Here is a 16,138-nt window from a genome sequence, read left to right on the forward strand (position 1 = left end):
CGTTTCCTTGCTTGTGAGAAACTGAAAAAAATGGGTATAGCAATAAGGGAGGCTCGTAGATGGTTATTTAACCTCATTTTCCAGAAATTGATCACCCCCTTTTTGCCGCAGCAATTGAGGAGAACGTCCAATAGCAAGGAATTTGAGGGAAAGAGGGAGAAAGAGAGAGATCGATCTTCATCTTTGCTCTCTTGTGGTTGAGATTAAGGAACGGGGTTGTTGCTGAAAATCAATCTCGATTAACAGGTATGAGAAATTTCAGTTATGAATAAAGCATGAAGCCGTGTATTTCAGATTTCTTATAGAATCTATGTCTATGTGGATCTATGTATTTTTATGCATAAATATGAATCTATGCATGAGTTATAGTTATGGATGAGACATAAGCCTTGGTATTCTTGCTTGATTTCTGGTGGATAGATATAGTTATATTCATGTTATAATAATGAATCTCTATATTTATATGCCTAGATGTGAATCCTCGGTAAGGTGTTTTTGATGCACGATATTAAGCATGCTAGATACAGATATGCAGTGGTTGTGTGTATTTTCATTTGATCTGTGAGAAACGGAGACTACATCCAACGTTAAATCAGAGCATGCATATCTGCGATAAGGGCTGCATCAGAAAATTTAAACCGACTACAAAAAAAAAAATATATATCAGAACCCTCACGAAGGGTCTGGCCATAATGTATGCAACAAAAATATGAAGGAGGAAGACTCGGTGGCCTTCCCGGACCTTCTGTCATACGAAACAGAAAACAAACAAAAGAAGGGCAGTCCGAGGCTTCGCCGGCAGAGGGCAGGCTTGCTCTGCTCGTCTTAAGTTAAACCTAAACTCAGTAACAAATAAGAGAAAGGGAAGGAAGTGCCGCCATCAATGAGCGGAATCAGTCGCTCGTCTCTCCCGTAGTTGCAGCAGAGGCGATTTGGGGAAAGAGATTAACACGACATTGAAGACGCAGGCTTCCTCCTGTCGCTCCTCCTTGCTGCCGATTTATCCACGTCGCAATAAAAGTGGGACCGAAGAGAGACGCATCTGGTTCGGGAGGTCATCTTCCTCACAGTGGTAGAGTGGAGAAAAAGAAAACGAGAGCAGAGGAGGCGGCGGCAGTTGGGAGCGTCGGACGGACGGCAGGCGCAGCAGCGGAAAGCCAAAAGCTAGACCTCGCGCGAGACGGAGAACTTTCCCTCTCTGGTTTTGATTGAGGAAGAACGGTGGAAGCCACCGTCGGTCGAACGAAAGGAAGGAGGCTCGTGAGGAGAGAGAAAACGCAGGCGTCAAATGAAAGAAAAACGAGCGTCGTTCATTTTTATATCAGGTTGGAAAATTTTCAAAACGGGTCCACTAATTAGCAAAATATTCATATAAGCTGTTATACATTTTATAACTTCCATGCCGCAACATTTTTGCTAAAAACCTCTTCAAAAAGAGGCTTGCGAAAGTGTTTTTCAGAAGGAAACAGATATTTAATATGAAATTTCGTTTCGGTACCCTTTAAGTTTTTATAAATTGCCAAAGGGTAGTTTTCTAAACTAAAGATGAAAAGTTATGTGTTATTGCTCGTTGATGCTCCTAATGGTGTTTAAAATTTCAAAAAGATGGTCCTGAAATCAATTTCGAAAAGTTGAAGAGGAAAGTCACGTTTAAAGTATAAATTCTCTTACCTTTGAATGGTTATTTTATTTGAGAATTCTTGGCGTGATAGTTCGTATGTTGTTTATGTGTTTTGAGGCCATTATCAAAAAAATGGTTTATTGTTTCTGTCTGAGAAACCGAGCCTGAAGGCGGTTTCTGTGAGAGGTACTAGACGATGTCTAGTATTGGTAAACCCTCACTTTTGAAATTCGAAGGCAAAACGTGGACTTTGTGCGATGGTTTATGCGAGTGCGAGCTTTCTGTTTTGCCCAGTGTTTGGTTTCGTCCCGGGAGGTAGTGGTCACACTCCTCTGGCTGTACTGGAGGGCCCACAGGGTATTGGGCGGCACAAGGGCCCGGGGTACTGCTGCTGTGTTGGGAGAGAGACATCTCCTGGTCCCTCAAACCGGGTTCCTAGAGGGGCCATGCTGCTGCAGCGGCGATCTGGGATATCTCAGGAGGCTTCACTTCAGGTACCCTCGATCCGTTGGATCGCCTGGTGATGATATGTTCTGTTCTGCCTGTGAGTTGTGCCCACGAGGATTTCTGTTGCTCGACACGATGACCATGACATTGTCAGAGAACCACGGTTGGAAGCCTACGAAATTTTGGAGGTTGTGCACACCTCGTTCTGTCATTGATGATGTGATGTAACTCTGATATGTGCTAAGTTTTGGAAAACTTATGGTTGTAGTTCATAAGGCCTTTTTTTGGAATTGTTTACGAAACTAAATATTATTTTGGGCCATGTTCCATTCATGGCTGGATTTTCTCATACTCAGAGGAATTCTGACCCTTCTTTCTATCTACAGGTAGTCCTTGATAGATTTTGGCGTTGGAGCGACGACCCTGGGTCTTGTGATGGACGGGCATTGGCAATCTGGACACTGCGTCGGTTTTGGGGACTTGTGTTTATTTTTGTTTGGGTCCAAGTATTTTATTATTGAAATAAAACAATGTCTTATGTTATGGTCATGACTCAATATTGCTTCCGCTATTATAGAAATGAAAGAAAATTTTTGGTGTCAAAAATTGGGTCGTGACAACTTTGGTATCAGAGCACAGTGTCTAGAGTCCATGTCCAATGCCAATGTCGATCACAAGCAGAGGAAGGTCATTCGAGCAAATTAAAGAAGGGTGTTTTTGATTTATTGTGAATATTGAGTTTCGAAGTTTTATATTTGTCCTGAATGATTGTGTTTTTACTGTAGCTTTTATGGGTCTCATGAATCGGATATTTCATGAGTACTAGGATCGATTCGTCATAGTAATTATCGATGATGTGCTAGTGTACTTAGAGTGTTAAGCATCACATGCAGTACATCTTGAGCATGTGTTGAAAATTTTGAGACAAGACTAACTGTATGCCAAGTACTCCAAGTCCAAGTGCGAGTTTTGGCTAGACAAAATAAATTTCTTGAGACACATCATCTCTAAGGACGGAGTGTCAGTTGATCTGGCCAAGGTAGAAGTTGTTCAACAATGAAATGTGCCAAACAATGTGACCAAAATAAGAAGTTTTCTTGGTTTGGCATGTTATTACAGGAAGTTTATTAAGAATTTCTCGAGAATTGCAACCCCAATAACTAAAATGCTTCAGAAGGGAGTGAAATTTACGTGGACAGATGATGTCAGAAGAGTTTCCAGATGTTGAAAGATAGTTTGACAAGTGCTCCAATTCTAACACTACCAAAATGGAGAAAAGAGATTGTGGTATTTATTGATGCTTCAGGAACAGGTTATGGAGCCGTGCTTATGCAAGGAGATAAAGTCATAGCATATGCCTCTAGACAACTAAAACAACACGAGAAGAACTATCCAACACATGATTTGGAATTAGGAGCAGAAGTATTTGCATTAAAAATATGGAAACATTATCTCTATGGTGTGGAATTTGAAGTATTTTCTAACCACAAATCTCTCGAATATTTGTTCTCGCAGAATGAATTGGACGTAAGATAGAGAAGATGGTTGGAATATCTTAAAGATTATGACTTTGAGATAAAGTATCATCCCGGAAAGGTCAATGTGGTAGCTGATGCACTCAGTAGAAAGGTGCCTGCTAAAGCTAGTGGGCTATTAATGCAAACATGGAATTTGGTAGAAGACTTTGAAAAATGGCATCCATTGCGAGATGATAATGGAAAGGTGAAGTGTGCAGGAATAATTCGAGATAGTTTCCTTGATGAAATCATTGAGAAACAAAAACAGAGCCCGGAATATGCGAAGTGAAAACTTGAGTGTCACAAGAAAGAAGAAACTCCTTATTTTGAGGACGAGGATGGATCTGTGTGGTTCAATGGTAGATTGTGGGTTCCGAATGATCCAGAAGTGAAGAACAAGTTGCTGGAAGAGGCACACAAGACAAGATACACCATACATCCAGGAAGCACAAAGATGTATCAAAATTTAAGGATAAACTTTTGGTGGCCAGGAATGAAGAAAGAGATTGCTGAGCTCGTCTCACGATGCTTGGTGTGTCAACAGGTTAAAGTGGAACATCAGAAACCAGGTGGTTTGATGCAACAGATAGAAATTCCTCAATGGAAATGGGAAGACATCACCATGGACTTCGTAGTGGGGTTACCACGTACTCGACGAAAACACGATGCTATTTGGGTAGTGGTAGACCGCCTAACTAAGTCTGCACATTTTCTTCCGATCAAGATTTCACAATCACTAGAAAGTCTGGCAGATTTGTATGTGGATGAAATTGTGAGACTTCATGGAATCCCTAAATCAATAATCTCTGACAGAGATCCAAGATTTACATCCAAGTTTTTGGCGAAGGTTACAGGAAGCGTTGGGAACAAATTTGAAACTGAGTACAACCTTTCATCCGCAGACAGATGGACAGTCTGAGCGAACCATCCAGACTCTTGAAGATATGTTAAGAGCTTGTGTTTTGCAGTGGAAGGGTGAATGGGATAAACATGTGAAGTTGGCCGAATTTGCCTACAACAACAGCTATCACTCTAGCATTGGAATGGCCCCGTTTGAAGCTCATTATTGCCGACCTTGTAGATCACCATCGTGTTGGACTGAGATAGGAGACAACAAGATTGAAGATCCTTTAGTAATACAACATTATACTGATCAAGTCAACATGATTAGAAAGAAATTATTGTCTGCCAAAGTCGACAAAAGAGTTATGCAGACCAACGACGAAGAGAGCTAGCTTTTGAAGCAGGAGATCATGTTTTTATCAAGATATCACCCACTAAAAGTGTTTTTCGATTCAGAAAGAAAGGAAAATTGAGTCCAAGATACATTGGTCCATTCGAGATTCTGAAAAAAATTGGAGTGGTGGCATATCGAATTGCACTTCCACCACAATATAGTCATGTTCATCCAGTATTTCATGTGTCGATGCTAAGGAAATATGTACCTGATCATTCGCATGTGATAGACTACGAAGAGGTTGATTTGCAAGATGACATGACAACAGATGAAAAGCCACTTCGGGTCATAGACCGAAAGGAGCATGTGTTGCGAAAGAAGACTATCCCACTAGTTCAAGTGGAATGGTAACATCATGGGATCAAAGAATGTACGTGGGAACCAGAAGAGGGCATGAGAAACAGTTATCCCCAATTGTTTCAATAAGGTACCTTTAAATTTCGAGGACGAAATTTCTTAAATATGGGCAGGCAATTCTAAACGTAGATTTAAATGATAATGGAAACTGCCAACTTGATCATAAGGAGAGGCAGTTATGAAAGAAAACGGATGATTTCCTAACTGAAAGGAAAAAAAAAAAAAAATGAGAAGGGAAATCAAGAGGCTGTTTCCTTGCTTGTGAGAAACTGAAAAAAATGGGTATAGCAATAAGGGAGGCTCGTAGATGGTTATTTAACCTCATTTTCCAGAAATTGATCACCCCCTTTTTGCCGCAGCCATTGAGGAGAACGTCCAATAGCAAGGAATTTGAGGGAAAGAGGGAGAAAGAGAGAGATCGATCTTCATCTTTGCTCTCTTGTGGTTGAGATTAAGGAACGGGGTTGTTGCTGAAAATCAATCTCGATTAACAGGTATGAGAAATTTCAGTTATGAATAGAGCATGAAGCCGTGTATTTCAGATTTCTTATAGAATCTATGTCTATGTGGATCTATGTATTTTTATGCATAAATATGAATCTATGCATGAGTTATAGTTATGGATGAGACATAAGCCTTGGTATTCTTGCTTGATTTCTGGTGGATAGATATAGTTATATTCATGTTATAATAATGAATCTCTATATTTATATGCCTAGATGTGAATCCTCGGTAAGGTGTTTTTGATGCACGATATTAAGCATGCTAGATACAGATATGCAGTGGTTGTGTGTATTTTCATTTGATCTGTGAGAAACGGAGACTACATCCAACGTTAAATCAAAGCATGCATATCTGCGATAAGGGCTGCATCAGAAAATTTAAACCGACTACAAAAAAAAATATATATATATCAGAACCCTCACGAAGGGTCTGGCCATAATGTATGCAACAAAAATATGAAGGAGGAAGACTCGGTGGCCTTCCCGGACCTTCTGTCATACGAAACAGAAAACAAACAAAAGAAGGGCAGTCCGAGGCTTCGCCGGCAGAGGGCAGGCTTGCTCTGCTCGTCTTAAGTTAAACCTAAACTCAGTAACAAATAAGAGAAAGGGAAGGAAGTGCCGCCATCAATGAGCGGAATCAGTCGCTCGTCTCTCCCGTAGTTGCAGCAGAGGCGATTTGGGGAAAGAGATTAACACGACATTGAAGACGCAGGCTTCCTCCTGTCGCTCCTCCTTGCTGCCGATTTATCCACGTCGCAATAAAAGTGGGACCGAAGAGAGACGCATCTGGTTCGGGAGGTCATCTTCCTCACAGTGGTAGAGTGGAGAAAAAGAAAACGAGAGCAGAGGAGGCGGCGGCAGTTGGGAGCGTCGGACGGACGGCAGGCGCAGCAGCGGAAAGCCAAAAGCTAGACCTCGCGCGAGACGGAGAACTTTCCCTCTCTGGTTTTGATTGAGGAAGAACGGTGGAAGCCACCGTCGGTCGAACGAAAGGAAGGAGGCTCGTGAGGAGAGAGAAAACGCAGGCGTCAAATGAAAGAAAAACGAGCGTCGTTCATTTTTATATCAAGTTGGAAAATTTTCAAAACGGGTCCACTAATTAGCAAAATATTCATATAAGCTGTTATACATTTTATAACTTCCATGCCGCAACATTTTTGCTAAAAACCTCTTCAAAAAGAGGCTTGCGAAAGTGTTTTTCAGAAGGAAACAGATATTTAATATGAAATTTCGTTTCGGTACCCTTTAAGTTTTTATAAATTGCCAAAGGGTAGTTTTCTAAACTAAAGATGAAAAGTTATGTGTTATTGCTCGTTGATGCTCCTAATGGTGTTTAAAATTTCAAAAAGATGGTCCTGAAATCAATTTCGAAAAGTTGAAGAGGAAAGTCACGTTTGAAGTATAAATTCTCTTACCTTTGAATGGTTATTTTATTTGAGAATTCTTGGCGTGATAGTTCGTATGTTGTTTATGTGTTTTGAGGCCATTATCAAAAAAATGGTTTATTGTTTCTGTCTGAGAAACCGAGCCTGAAGGCGGTTTCTGTGAGAGGTACTAGACGATGTCTAGTATTGGTAAACCCTCACTTTTGAAATTCGAAGGCGAAACGTGGACTTTGTGTGATGGTTTATGCGAGTGCGAGCTTTCTGTTTTACCCAGTGTTTGGTTTCGTTCCGGGAGGTAGTGGTCACACTCCTCTGGCTGTACTGGAGGGCCCACAGGGTATTGGGCGGCACAAGGGCCCGGGGTACTGCTGCTGTGTTGGGAGAGAGACATCTCCTGGTCCCTCAAACCGGGTTCCTAGAGGGGCCATGCTGCTGCAGCGGCGATCTGGGATATCTCAGGAGGCTTCACTTCAGGTACCCTCGATCCGTTGGATCGCCTGGTGATGATATGTTTTGTTCTGCCTGTGAGTTGTGCCCACGAGGATTTCTGTTGCTCGACACGATGACCATGACATTGTCAGAGAACCACGGTTGGAAGCCTACGAAATTTTGGAGGTTGTGCACACCTCGTTCTGTCATTGATGATGTGATGTAACTCTGATATGTGCTAAGTTTTGGAAAACTTATGGTTGTAGTTCATAAGGCCTTTTTTTGGAATTGTTTACGAAACTAAATATTATTTTGGGCCATGTTCCATTCATGGCTGGATTTTCTCATACTCAGAGGAATTCTGACCCTTCTTTCTATCTACAGGTAGTCCTTGATAGATTTTGGCGTTGGAGCGACGACCCTGGGTCTTGTGATGGACGGGCATTGGCAATCTGGACACTGCGTCGGTTTTGGGGACTTGTGTTTATTTTTGTTTGGGTCCAAGTATTTTATTATTGAAATAAAACAATGTCTTATGTTATGGTCATGACTCAATATTGCTTCCGCTATTATAGAAATGAAAGAAAATTTTTGGTGTCAAAAATTGGGTCGTGACAGCAGCACAATACCTTGGGTTTGTTGGAATAGGTGGAACTGTATTGTACATATAGAACTCTAGTTCAAATTTTCTGAAAAGTTCCATATAAAACAAATGTGGAACTATTAGTTCCGGGAGTTTAGGGAGAGAGATACAAAACCTTAATACCAGTATTAAAGTTCCACCTGGAACTTTAATGCTGAAACAATTTTTTTGACTGTTATATTCCTTCCCTTTCCCCTTTCTTGCATGTCTTTTTAGTTGAAGTGGTTTTTTAGTTTTATTATATACAAACATGGAACTAAAATGCCTGGAACAAAAGTTTTCGCCCATCCAACAAAATAGGACAATTAGAAGGTGATACAAACCTTTCATAAAAATGTATCCGGTACTAAATACCTAGCATTTTCGTGCTTGAGTATTTAGTTCCACCTATTCAAACTCAAACGGCCCTGGAGGTAGAGGAAATTGGTAAAGGCTTTCCACTTTTTTTTCGGGCCAGCGGGTTATTAAATCTCAACTTGAGGTATCATTTCAAATACCAAGACATTTCTCAGGCAAATTTACAATTTTATAGCACCCTATGTGCAAACTTACCACTGTTCTGAAGGGCCGGTTGTGTGCGATATTTATGACACTTTTTCTTCGTCGGAGTTTGTCGCTCGTCTTGTGCAGGGAGATGTTCATTTTGTCATTCGGCTGCGGCGACATCATCCTTCTTTTGCGGCTAAGTGATGGTGCTATTCCGTCCTTCCACTCTCTTCTCACCTCTTTTATTTAGTTTTTGTGAATTGTATTGTAATCTTTTGCTTCTATTTTACGGTTTATTTTTGTAATTAAAAAATTTGTTGTCTTTAATTTGTTATCTTTAATTTGTTATCTAAAGACTTTTTGTTTCTAAATTTTCATTTCTCTCTAAAAAAATGACATGTCAAACTACAAAAGGTCAGCTCCAAATTAAAGGCAATGTTACGTGCCTGATTCAGCATTGATTCAGCATCGTATGGAACCTAAAAACCAAAGAGGCACATCAGTAATACCATCAATCAATCTGTATCGTATCAATCATAAAAACTCTCTCTCTCTCTCTCTAAATCAGGCCAAAGAAATGGCAGGTCAAACTACTAAAGGGGAGCTTCAAATTAAAGGCAATGGTATCGGTATCCAATTCAGGATCGTATCGGAACCCTAAAAAAAATGACGCACATCTCCTATACCATCAATCCGTATCAGGTCGCATCAATCGCAAAAAATTAATTAAAACAGATTAATGTCTTTTGCTGTTCTTATCAGGGAGACCAATTTGGCCGATACTTTAAAGCGGCCGTTTCGGGACTTCTGGTCATGAGGCCCGCACTCTCCAGTATATCGATCTCTGGGCAAATGAAAATTTTGTTGGGTGCAGAGAACTCAACCACTTCATTGATTTGATAATTCACGCAACAAGTTGCTCCGCTTGTCCGTAAAAAGTTTCTACCGTCATGTGGCGGCTCTGAGCTTTGACAACTTCCAGTGGCACATGCTCCTTCACGTGTTTGGTTATAACTGAGATGCATTTACTTTTATTTACTTTCCACGTTCTTAGATCCACGGGCGTTATATATGCTTGGACGAGGAACCATTGTTTATTTTATAATTTTGAGAGAAGTCATAAAGGGTGCATTGATCAATTTTAAATATTTTACATGGTTTTATAAACTTTAACGAAAATAAAAATAAGGCATGGAGTAGGTAACGCTAACACTAAGAAGATCGATCCAGCTTAATGTTTGCGGTTCGTGAGAAATACTCAACTCCTCCAACTAGTGTTTCCTTTTATTATTCTTTAAGAGTTGACACTTTAAATTCAAAACAAAAACTGACCGCTTACGATAAGTAAGACTGGCAGAGCAAAATTTCCTGCTCCTGCTTGTTGCCAAAATTTGTTAGCAAGTATGTCTTGAGAGAGAAGGAAGTAAGCTTACGACTAAAATGGAAAAGAAAGAGGACGAATTCGAACTGGTTTATCTTTCGTCCATTGGGGATCTGAACTTTCTTGGGTTGGAAAAGTAAAAATATCAGTTCAAATTGAATTCTACTTGCCCCATGGAAAGTCCATTGCTCAATCTAATTAGAACACGGAAGTCAGCTACGAGCTTACCTGCTCCGGATCCCAGCCGGTTGACGTCCCAAACCAAATCCACCAGCGAGCAAAATTCCATTGATGAGACGGCGCGTCCATCGCTTGGCCGGCAGCGTCAACTCAGGACAACGAACAAGTGGAAACCCATGTGTATCTTCCTTTTTTTTTTCTTTCTTTATACATTTATTTATTGAAATTGTTCTTCGGAGTCAGTAGCTACCATGTTCTGTGTATTAGGTTATTGGACGACAAAGTTGACATACCACGCTCCATTGCATATGTTTCATACCAAAAAATGGCAGAAGAGAAGAGAGGAGGAAAAGTAAAACCAAAGAGAATTTTTCTACTCTCGGGCCCCACCTTTTAGGTCTAGTCTCAAAAGCCGAAACCATGTTTTTGAGTTTGTCAAAAGGGTCTCGTCGATCGGGGAGCAGTCAAAATGAGGACCTATCATGGGTAGATTTCAGGCCTGTATTAGAAAATCATTTAGAAATACTAGGCCTCTTTTTGGAATTGTAAAGTGTAGGGCCTTGATTGCCGATTTCCAGAGAAACAAAAGAGGAAAAAGTAGGCAGGGAGATGGGTCGCTGTCCCTAAGCTCAGCCCAAACTTTTTGACAACGGTGCGGCGCTTTGTCAAATCTTTGACTGCATTTACTCAAGTGGATGAAGGGGACGTGCATTGGGGAGACTGCTGGACCAACATCCCCAGAAGCCAGAACCGCACCTGTGGACTTTGGACGTTAGGAGCAGGCCCACCTTCTTAGAGTGAATGGGCTCTGGCCTGACCCACTCATCTTGTTTGACCCAAGTGGGTTTGATGGCGTGGACCCATTACTATCCTGCAATCGGATTTAACCAGGGTTCTTAAAAAGCTAGTATAGGTCGCATCAGTGACAAACATGATGAATCACGAGAGAAATGGGGAAAATTTTCATTTATGACAGTAATAAAAGAACAAGATAGTGTGGGTAACTTATGTGGGTATTCACAGAAAAAAAAAAACCTGATCCAGAGATTTTTCTGTCACTGAACGACGTTGTCCAACAGGCTGCTCGATGAAGGAGAGCTCTGCTCACTGAACCAGGACTCCTGAACGGACAATGGGGACATCTCATTTTCCGCAGGGATCCCGAGCACCGTGTGAGGAACAACAAGGTTGATGTTGCCAGTGTGTTTCACCATGGATGGCAGTTGAGACCTTGCTGATGACATTGAAGAGCAGGGAGACAGCTCGTGTTTATTGTCGTTGAAGCTGAACCTGATGTTGTCGAGCTCGACCGCTACCTCGAGCATCGACGGTCTCATATCCCTGTGGAAGGCAAGGCACCTAAAAGCAAGCTCTGCCACCTTATGAACAGTTGAAAGGGTCCATGCATCCTTCTGTGGCTCTAGAAGCGGGTCGATTATGTCCTCGACGCGTCCCTTTCCAATTTTATCGATCGCTAACGCAGCCAAGTTGATCTCATTGTTGCTCCTAGAGAAATCTACCACCTTCATAGCAGTTATGATCTCCACAAGGACCACACCGAAGCTATAAACATCACTTTTGTCTGAAAGGTGAAAGTTTTGGTGGTACTGAGGATCTAGATAGCCAGGGGTCCCTTGTGGAGCTGTGGAGATATGAGATGTTTCTGTGGAAACCATTCTTGACAGACCGAAATCTGCAACTTTCGACTTGAAATTGTAATCTAAGAGGATGTTGCTGGATTTAATGTCTCTGTGGTAGATTGGTGGGTCTATCGCAGAGTGGAGATGAGCAATGGCGTGTGCAGTTTCAGCTGCAATTTCCAACCTTATAGGCCAAGAGAGGCCTTCACCTCTCTCTCGCTGTAAATGCTGTGCAAGAGTTCCATTGGGCATAAACTCATAGACAAGAATCTGCTCGCCTCGATCGACGCACCACCCTAAGAGCCGAACCAGGTTGGGGTGGCTGACTGATGACAGAAGTTTGATTTCATTCATAAACGGTTCAATTCCATCCATATCCCTATGTCTGATCTTCTTAATTGCTACCCATTCATCATTGTGCAGTTTTCCTGCATAGACTGTGCCATATGCCCCTGTGCCTAGCCTCTGTTTTTCTGAGAAACCAGTTGTAGCTTTGTCTATCTCTTTGTAGGTATATAATGGAACGGTGAAAGAACCAGCTGCTTTAGACAACAGGTGTTTTGCACTCATTCGGGACTTTCTAGATGAACGTCGCCGCCGGAGGCAGAAGAATAGGACGCCAACCAAAGCCATCACTAACGCTCCCGCTACCAGGCCTTGAAAGCAGACAAGAAACAGAGTCATTTGCCACATTTTCAAGCAGCCCAAGACATTAAAACAATGAAGGTCCAAATATGAAAACGAAACATGATTCAACACTTGATACGTAACGGTGTGCTATTTGCGGATGAACAACACAATCAGCATAAAGATGGCAACAATAAGATTAAATTCATTGAAGTAAAACTTCGACTACAGCAGAATTATTAAACTGGGGAAAACGCAAGAAAATGACTACTCCCTTAATTGAAGTCAAGGCTCAAAATGAAGGGGCGAAAGTTCATATTCAGGAAAGATTTAAGCAACAGATGGTTACCGATCAAAGAATTTGTTGAGGCAATCTGAGGCAGAATTAATTACTAGTAGAACAAATTCCCAAAAGTGATGACAGGCTTGTAGAGCAATACCTCCAATAAGAACTCCAATTCTGGCAGTACCCCCGCATCGGCCGGACATGTATTTTGATGGATTGCATGACGAAGAAACTATCAACAAGGACGATTAAGAGCAGTAAGTTAAACCAAATCCAATGTGGAACTCACAGAGACAAATATACAAACGAAGAACACCGAACGAATTAAACGACACCATATCCAGCGGCTAACTTACTTTTCTGGCACCCATCACCATCAACGAATCCATCTCCGACGAACCCTTCTTTGCACTTGCAAATAAAACCACGCCGACCGGTGGCCGGAGACTTGATGTGTGAGCAATTGGAATTCAGGGAACACGCCGAGCAGTTTATGTTCTCCAGCCACCATCCGACTTCCACCGTCTGAAAGTCGAGAGACTTCGCTGGCATTGCTAGATCATCCAGGGTGAGGGATGACAACAATTTCTCACATTCCAAACCCGAAACCAGGGACTTGTTGACGAACCCGCCGGAATCATCCGAGAAACAACTGACGTTCACCAAAGGACAGCCGATTCCGAGGCGTTCAGTGATCAGAGGGCCCGAAAGGACGCAGTTGGAGACTAGGGAACGGCAGTTACTCAACAGGAGGCCATTTTGGCTCGTCAGGGCGTACGATGGTCCGAAGAAGTCTCGCCAGTGTTGAAATGGGCGGCTGCAATTCATTGGGAACTCAAGTATGACACTATCTGCGGTGAAATTGAGGACAGGGAGTCCATGGAAGGTGATGTGATCTTCTTGACAGAGTAATTTAACCGGGCATTCGCCTGAGAATCCAAACGGGTAAGGGACGTTTCTTGAGCCGCATCTGCGATTGCAGTTCTGAACGGCGATAGACGGCAGAAGGAGAGCGTCAAATACAATGATAAGGACGATCGTTTCCAATCTTATTGGCTTCATCATTGCTGGCGAGGATTCGATTAAAAACTTAATTTTTAGGCCACAAATGAACATCGAAGCTTCATTTTTCGGCTAAAAACAGATCAGAGAAAAAAGGAAATATTATTCAAGAATGAGATCAACTGAGGAAATTTGCAAGTTTCGGGGTTTCGTTAGAGAAAGCGCGAAGCTCGCTTTTGTCAGGGAAGACTGCCGGAAATCCTCAGATAACCAGACTATCAACTGAAGCTTATCAGAAACGAAGGCTGAAGCCTTTAGAAGCAACGGAATTCTCCCCGACTTTGAAAAGAACAACAGTTTCCCGACACCGATCGAACCTAGGGAACTTCCGGAAAGCAAGAAAGAAAGAAAGAAAAACCGAAACTTTTTATCGGGAACTCGCCCGAAGCACGATTTTTCACTTTCCGGCCTAAAATGATTGTAAAACACCAAAAGGAACCAAATGTTTCCGGCCAAATCTCCAGCAGAGACAAGGACAACCAGAAGACGGCAGAAACAGACCAGCAAACTCTCCGCCGTCGTATCCCTCGCCTGAACAAAACGAAAAGCTCCAAAAATCCGAGTCCGGAAAAAAAAAACGCCTAAACGGAAAAACAAAAGAAAAATGAAAATCTCTCCTTCGACTCTTTCTTCCTCCTCCTCACCGCAACACCTCAGGCTCTGGAGAACCGCCGGCGGAGAAGATCGCCGGGAGATCGGCCTCTCGCTTCAGAGACGGAGAAAATCCTTCGTCTTCGCCAAGAAAAAACCCCGCAACATCTCCAGACTTCACGCCAATAACGCGTCTGAACGCCCGCGCGGCGATCACTCGGCTAAAATACGAAGAAATGCCGCTGGCGAATTTAAGGAAGAGGACGCGAGAGTTCAGTAGCCCGCGGACTCCACATTTTCTTTTTCTCCTCCCCTCTGCCTTTTTAATTTTTTTAAATTATTTTCTCCTCCTCTGTTTTCTTCGCTCTCCATTATTTATAGCCCGCGCGGTCCGTGGGCGGTCTAGGGTTTGACATTAATCAATAAATAAATAAATAAAAAGTGCTTTTCGTATATATTTATTGTTGATTTCATCAATTAAATGATGTCACGGGAGACGTTCTCGTTGTTCCCGTGTCCTTTCCTCTGTTTTTATTTCTTTCTTTTCCTATAATTTCTGAAAAAGAAATTCCTCATGTCAACGTCGTGTCCTCGGTAATGGATCGAGTTTGGATCCAATATGAGACCGAACTGCTCGAAAAAATTCGAATTAAGAAGTTAAATCGGATCGAATATAGATTTGGATTTGAATTCAACTTCAAATAAATCTTTTATATCCGCTATTTATACATTTGCAAAGTTGGTTTTTAACGCATTTGAATACTGTTGTGCACCTAAAAGTAGGATTTGAATTTGGGTATCAAAATAAAAAATCGCACTTGGATGAAATTCCGAATCCAAAGTAAAATTAAAGTTTGAATATCAAAATCTGCTCTGATTTTATAACATTTCCCTAATTAAATCGGCTGGCTCGAATTCATGTTTGACATTATATATATATATATATATATATATTAGGAAAATAATTTACCAAAAAAATGCAAATATTTTTTTCTTTTACATTAAAATGCTGACATTTAAATAAGGAATCTCGAAAGCACCAAGTGCTCCCCAAAATGCCAACTTACTGATAAAAAAAAAATACAGGGAAAGAGATGCCGGTGCCGATCATGGACCTGTATATGACAAAATTCATAAACCAATGCCTGTCAACAAGAATATGACAGTAAATTATTCATAAATTATAAACTTTGTTTGAGGCCAGATCGGACACATGAAATTTCCGCTAATCATGTTTGGCCCCATCCGTTATTGGATCCGTGTGAATCCAACCCAAATGCTGGGGCACCTTTTTGTGTGTCACTTGGAGATATTGATTTGGATCCACAAAGTCTTACGTCCAGTTTCAAAGTATGTGGTGGTCAGCAGGGGCAGAACCAGAAATTTTTTATAAAATGGGTCAAATTATAGTTTCTAAATTTTTAACAAAAATCAAAATATCATTTTTTCAAAATTTTTATATAAAACAAGTGAAATTTTCTAAAATTTACATGTAAATTTTAAAAATATGAGGTAGGGTCAGGGCCTGCATCCGCTCCTACTGGTCAGGCTGGTGGGCTGGTAAAAATCTGGTCATCAGTTTGATTCCTATAAATGTTAATCCTTTAGATCATAGATCGTAAAAGACTCTACTTTTCTCTGCCCTTAGTGTTGCATGGAGGAGGTTTTGAACACCAGCTTAGTCCCGTGGCTAGTAGGCAGCTAGTCCTTGGTTCAAATATTAAGGGCACTAATTCTTGTTCT

The 16,138-nt window shown here is 41.5% G+C and overlaps 1 protein-coding gene across 1 annotated transcript; it reads right to left on the minus strand.

The window, feature by feature from the left end:
- Positions 1-11,124: 11,124 nt before the first annotated feature.
- On the minus strand, positions 11,125-14,737 carry LOC116253038 (wall-associated receptor kinase-like 14). The gene is made up of 3 exons (XM_031627759.2): positions 13,099-14,737; positions 12,897-12,974; positions 11,125-12,485 (listed from the first exon to the last, which is right to left on the minus strand). The coding sequence occupies exons 1-3, from the start codon at positions 13,856-13,858 to the stop codon at positions 11,245-11,247; spliced, it is 2,079 nt and encodes a 692-aa protein (XP_031483619.1). The 5' UTR covers positions 13,859-14,737; the 3' UTR covers positions 11,125-11,244.
- Positions 14,738-16,138: the final 1,401 nt, after the last annotated feature.

This window comes from Nymphaea colorata, chromosome 4, assembly GCF_008831285.2.
Source record: "Nymphaea colorata isolate Beijing-Zhang1983 chromosome 4, ASM883128v2, whole genome shotgun sequence".
Lineage (NCBI taxonomy): Eukaryota > Viridiplantae > Streptophyta > Magnoliopsida > Nymphaeales > Nymphaeaceae > Nymphaea > Nymphaea colorata.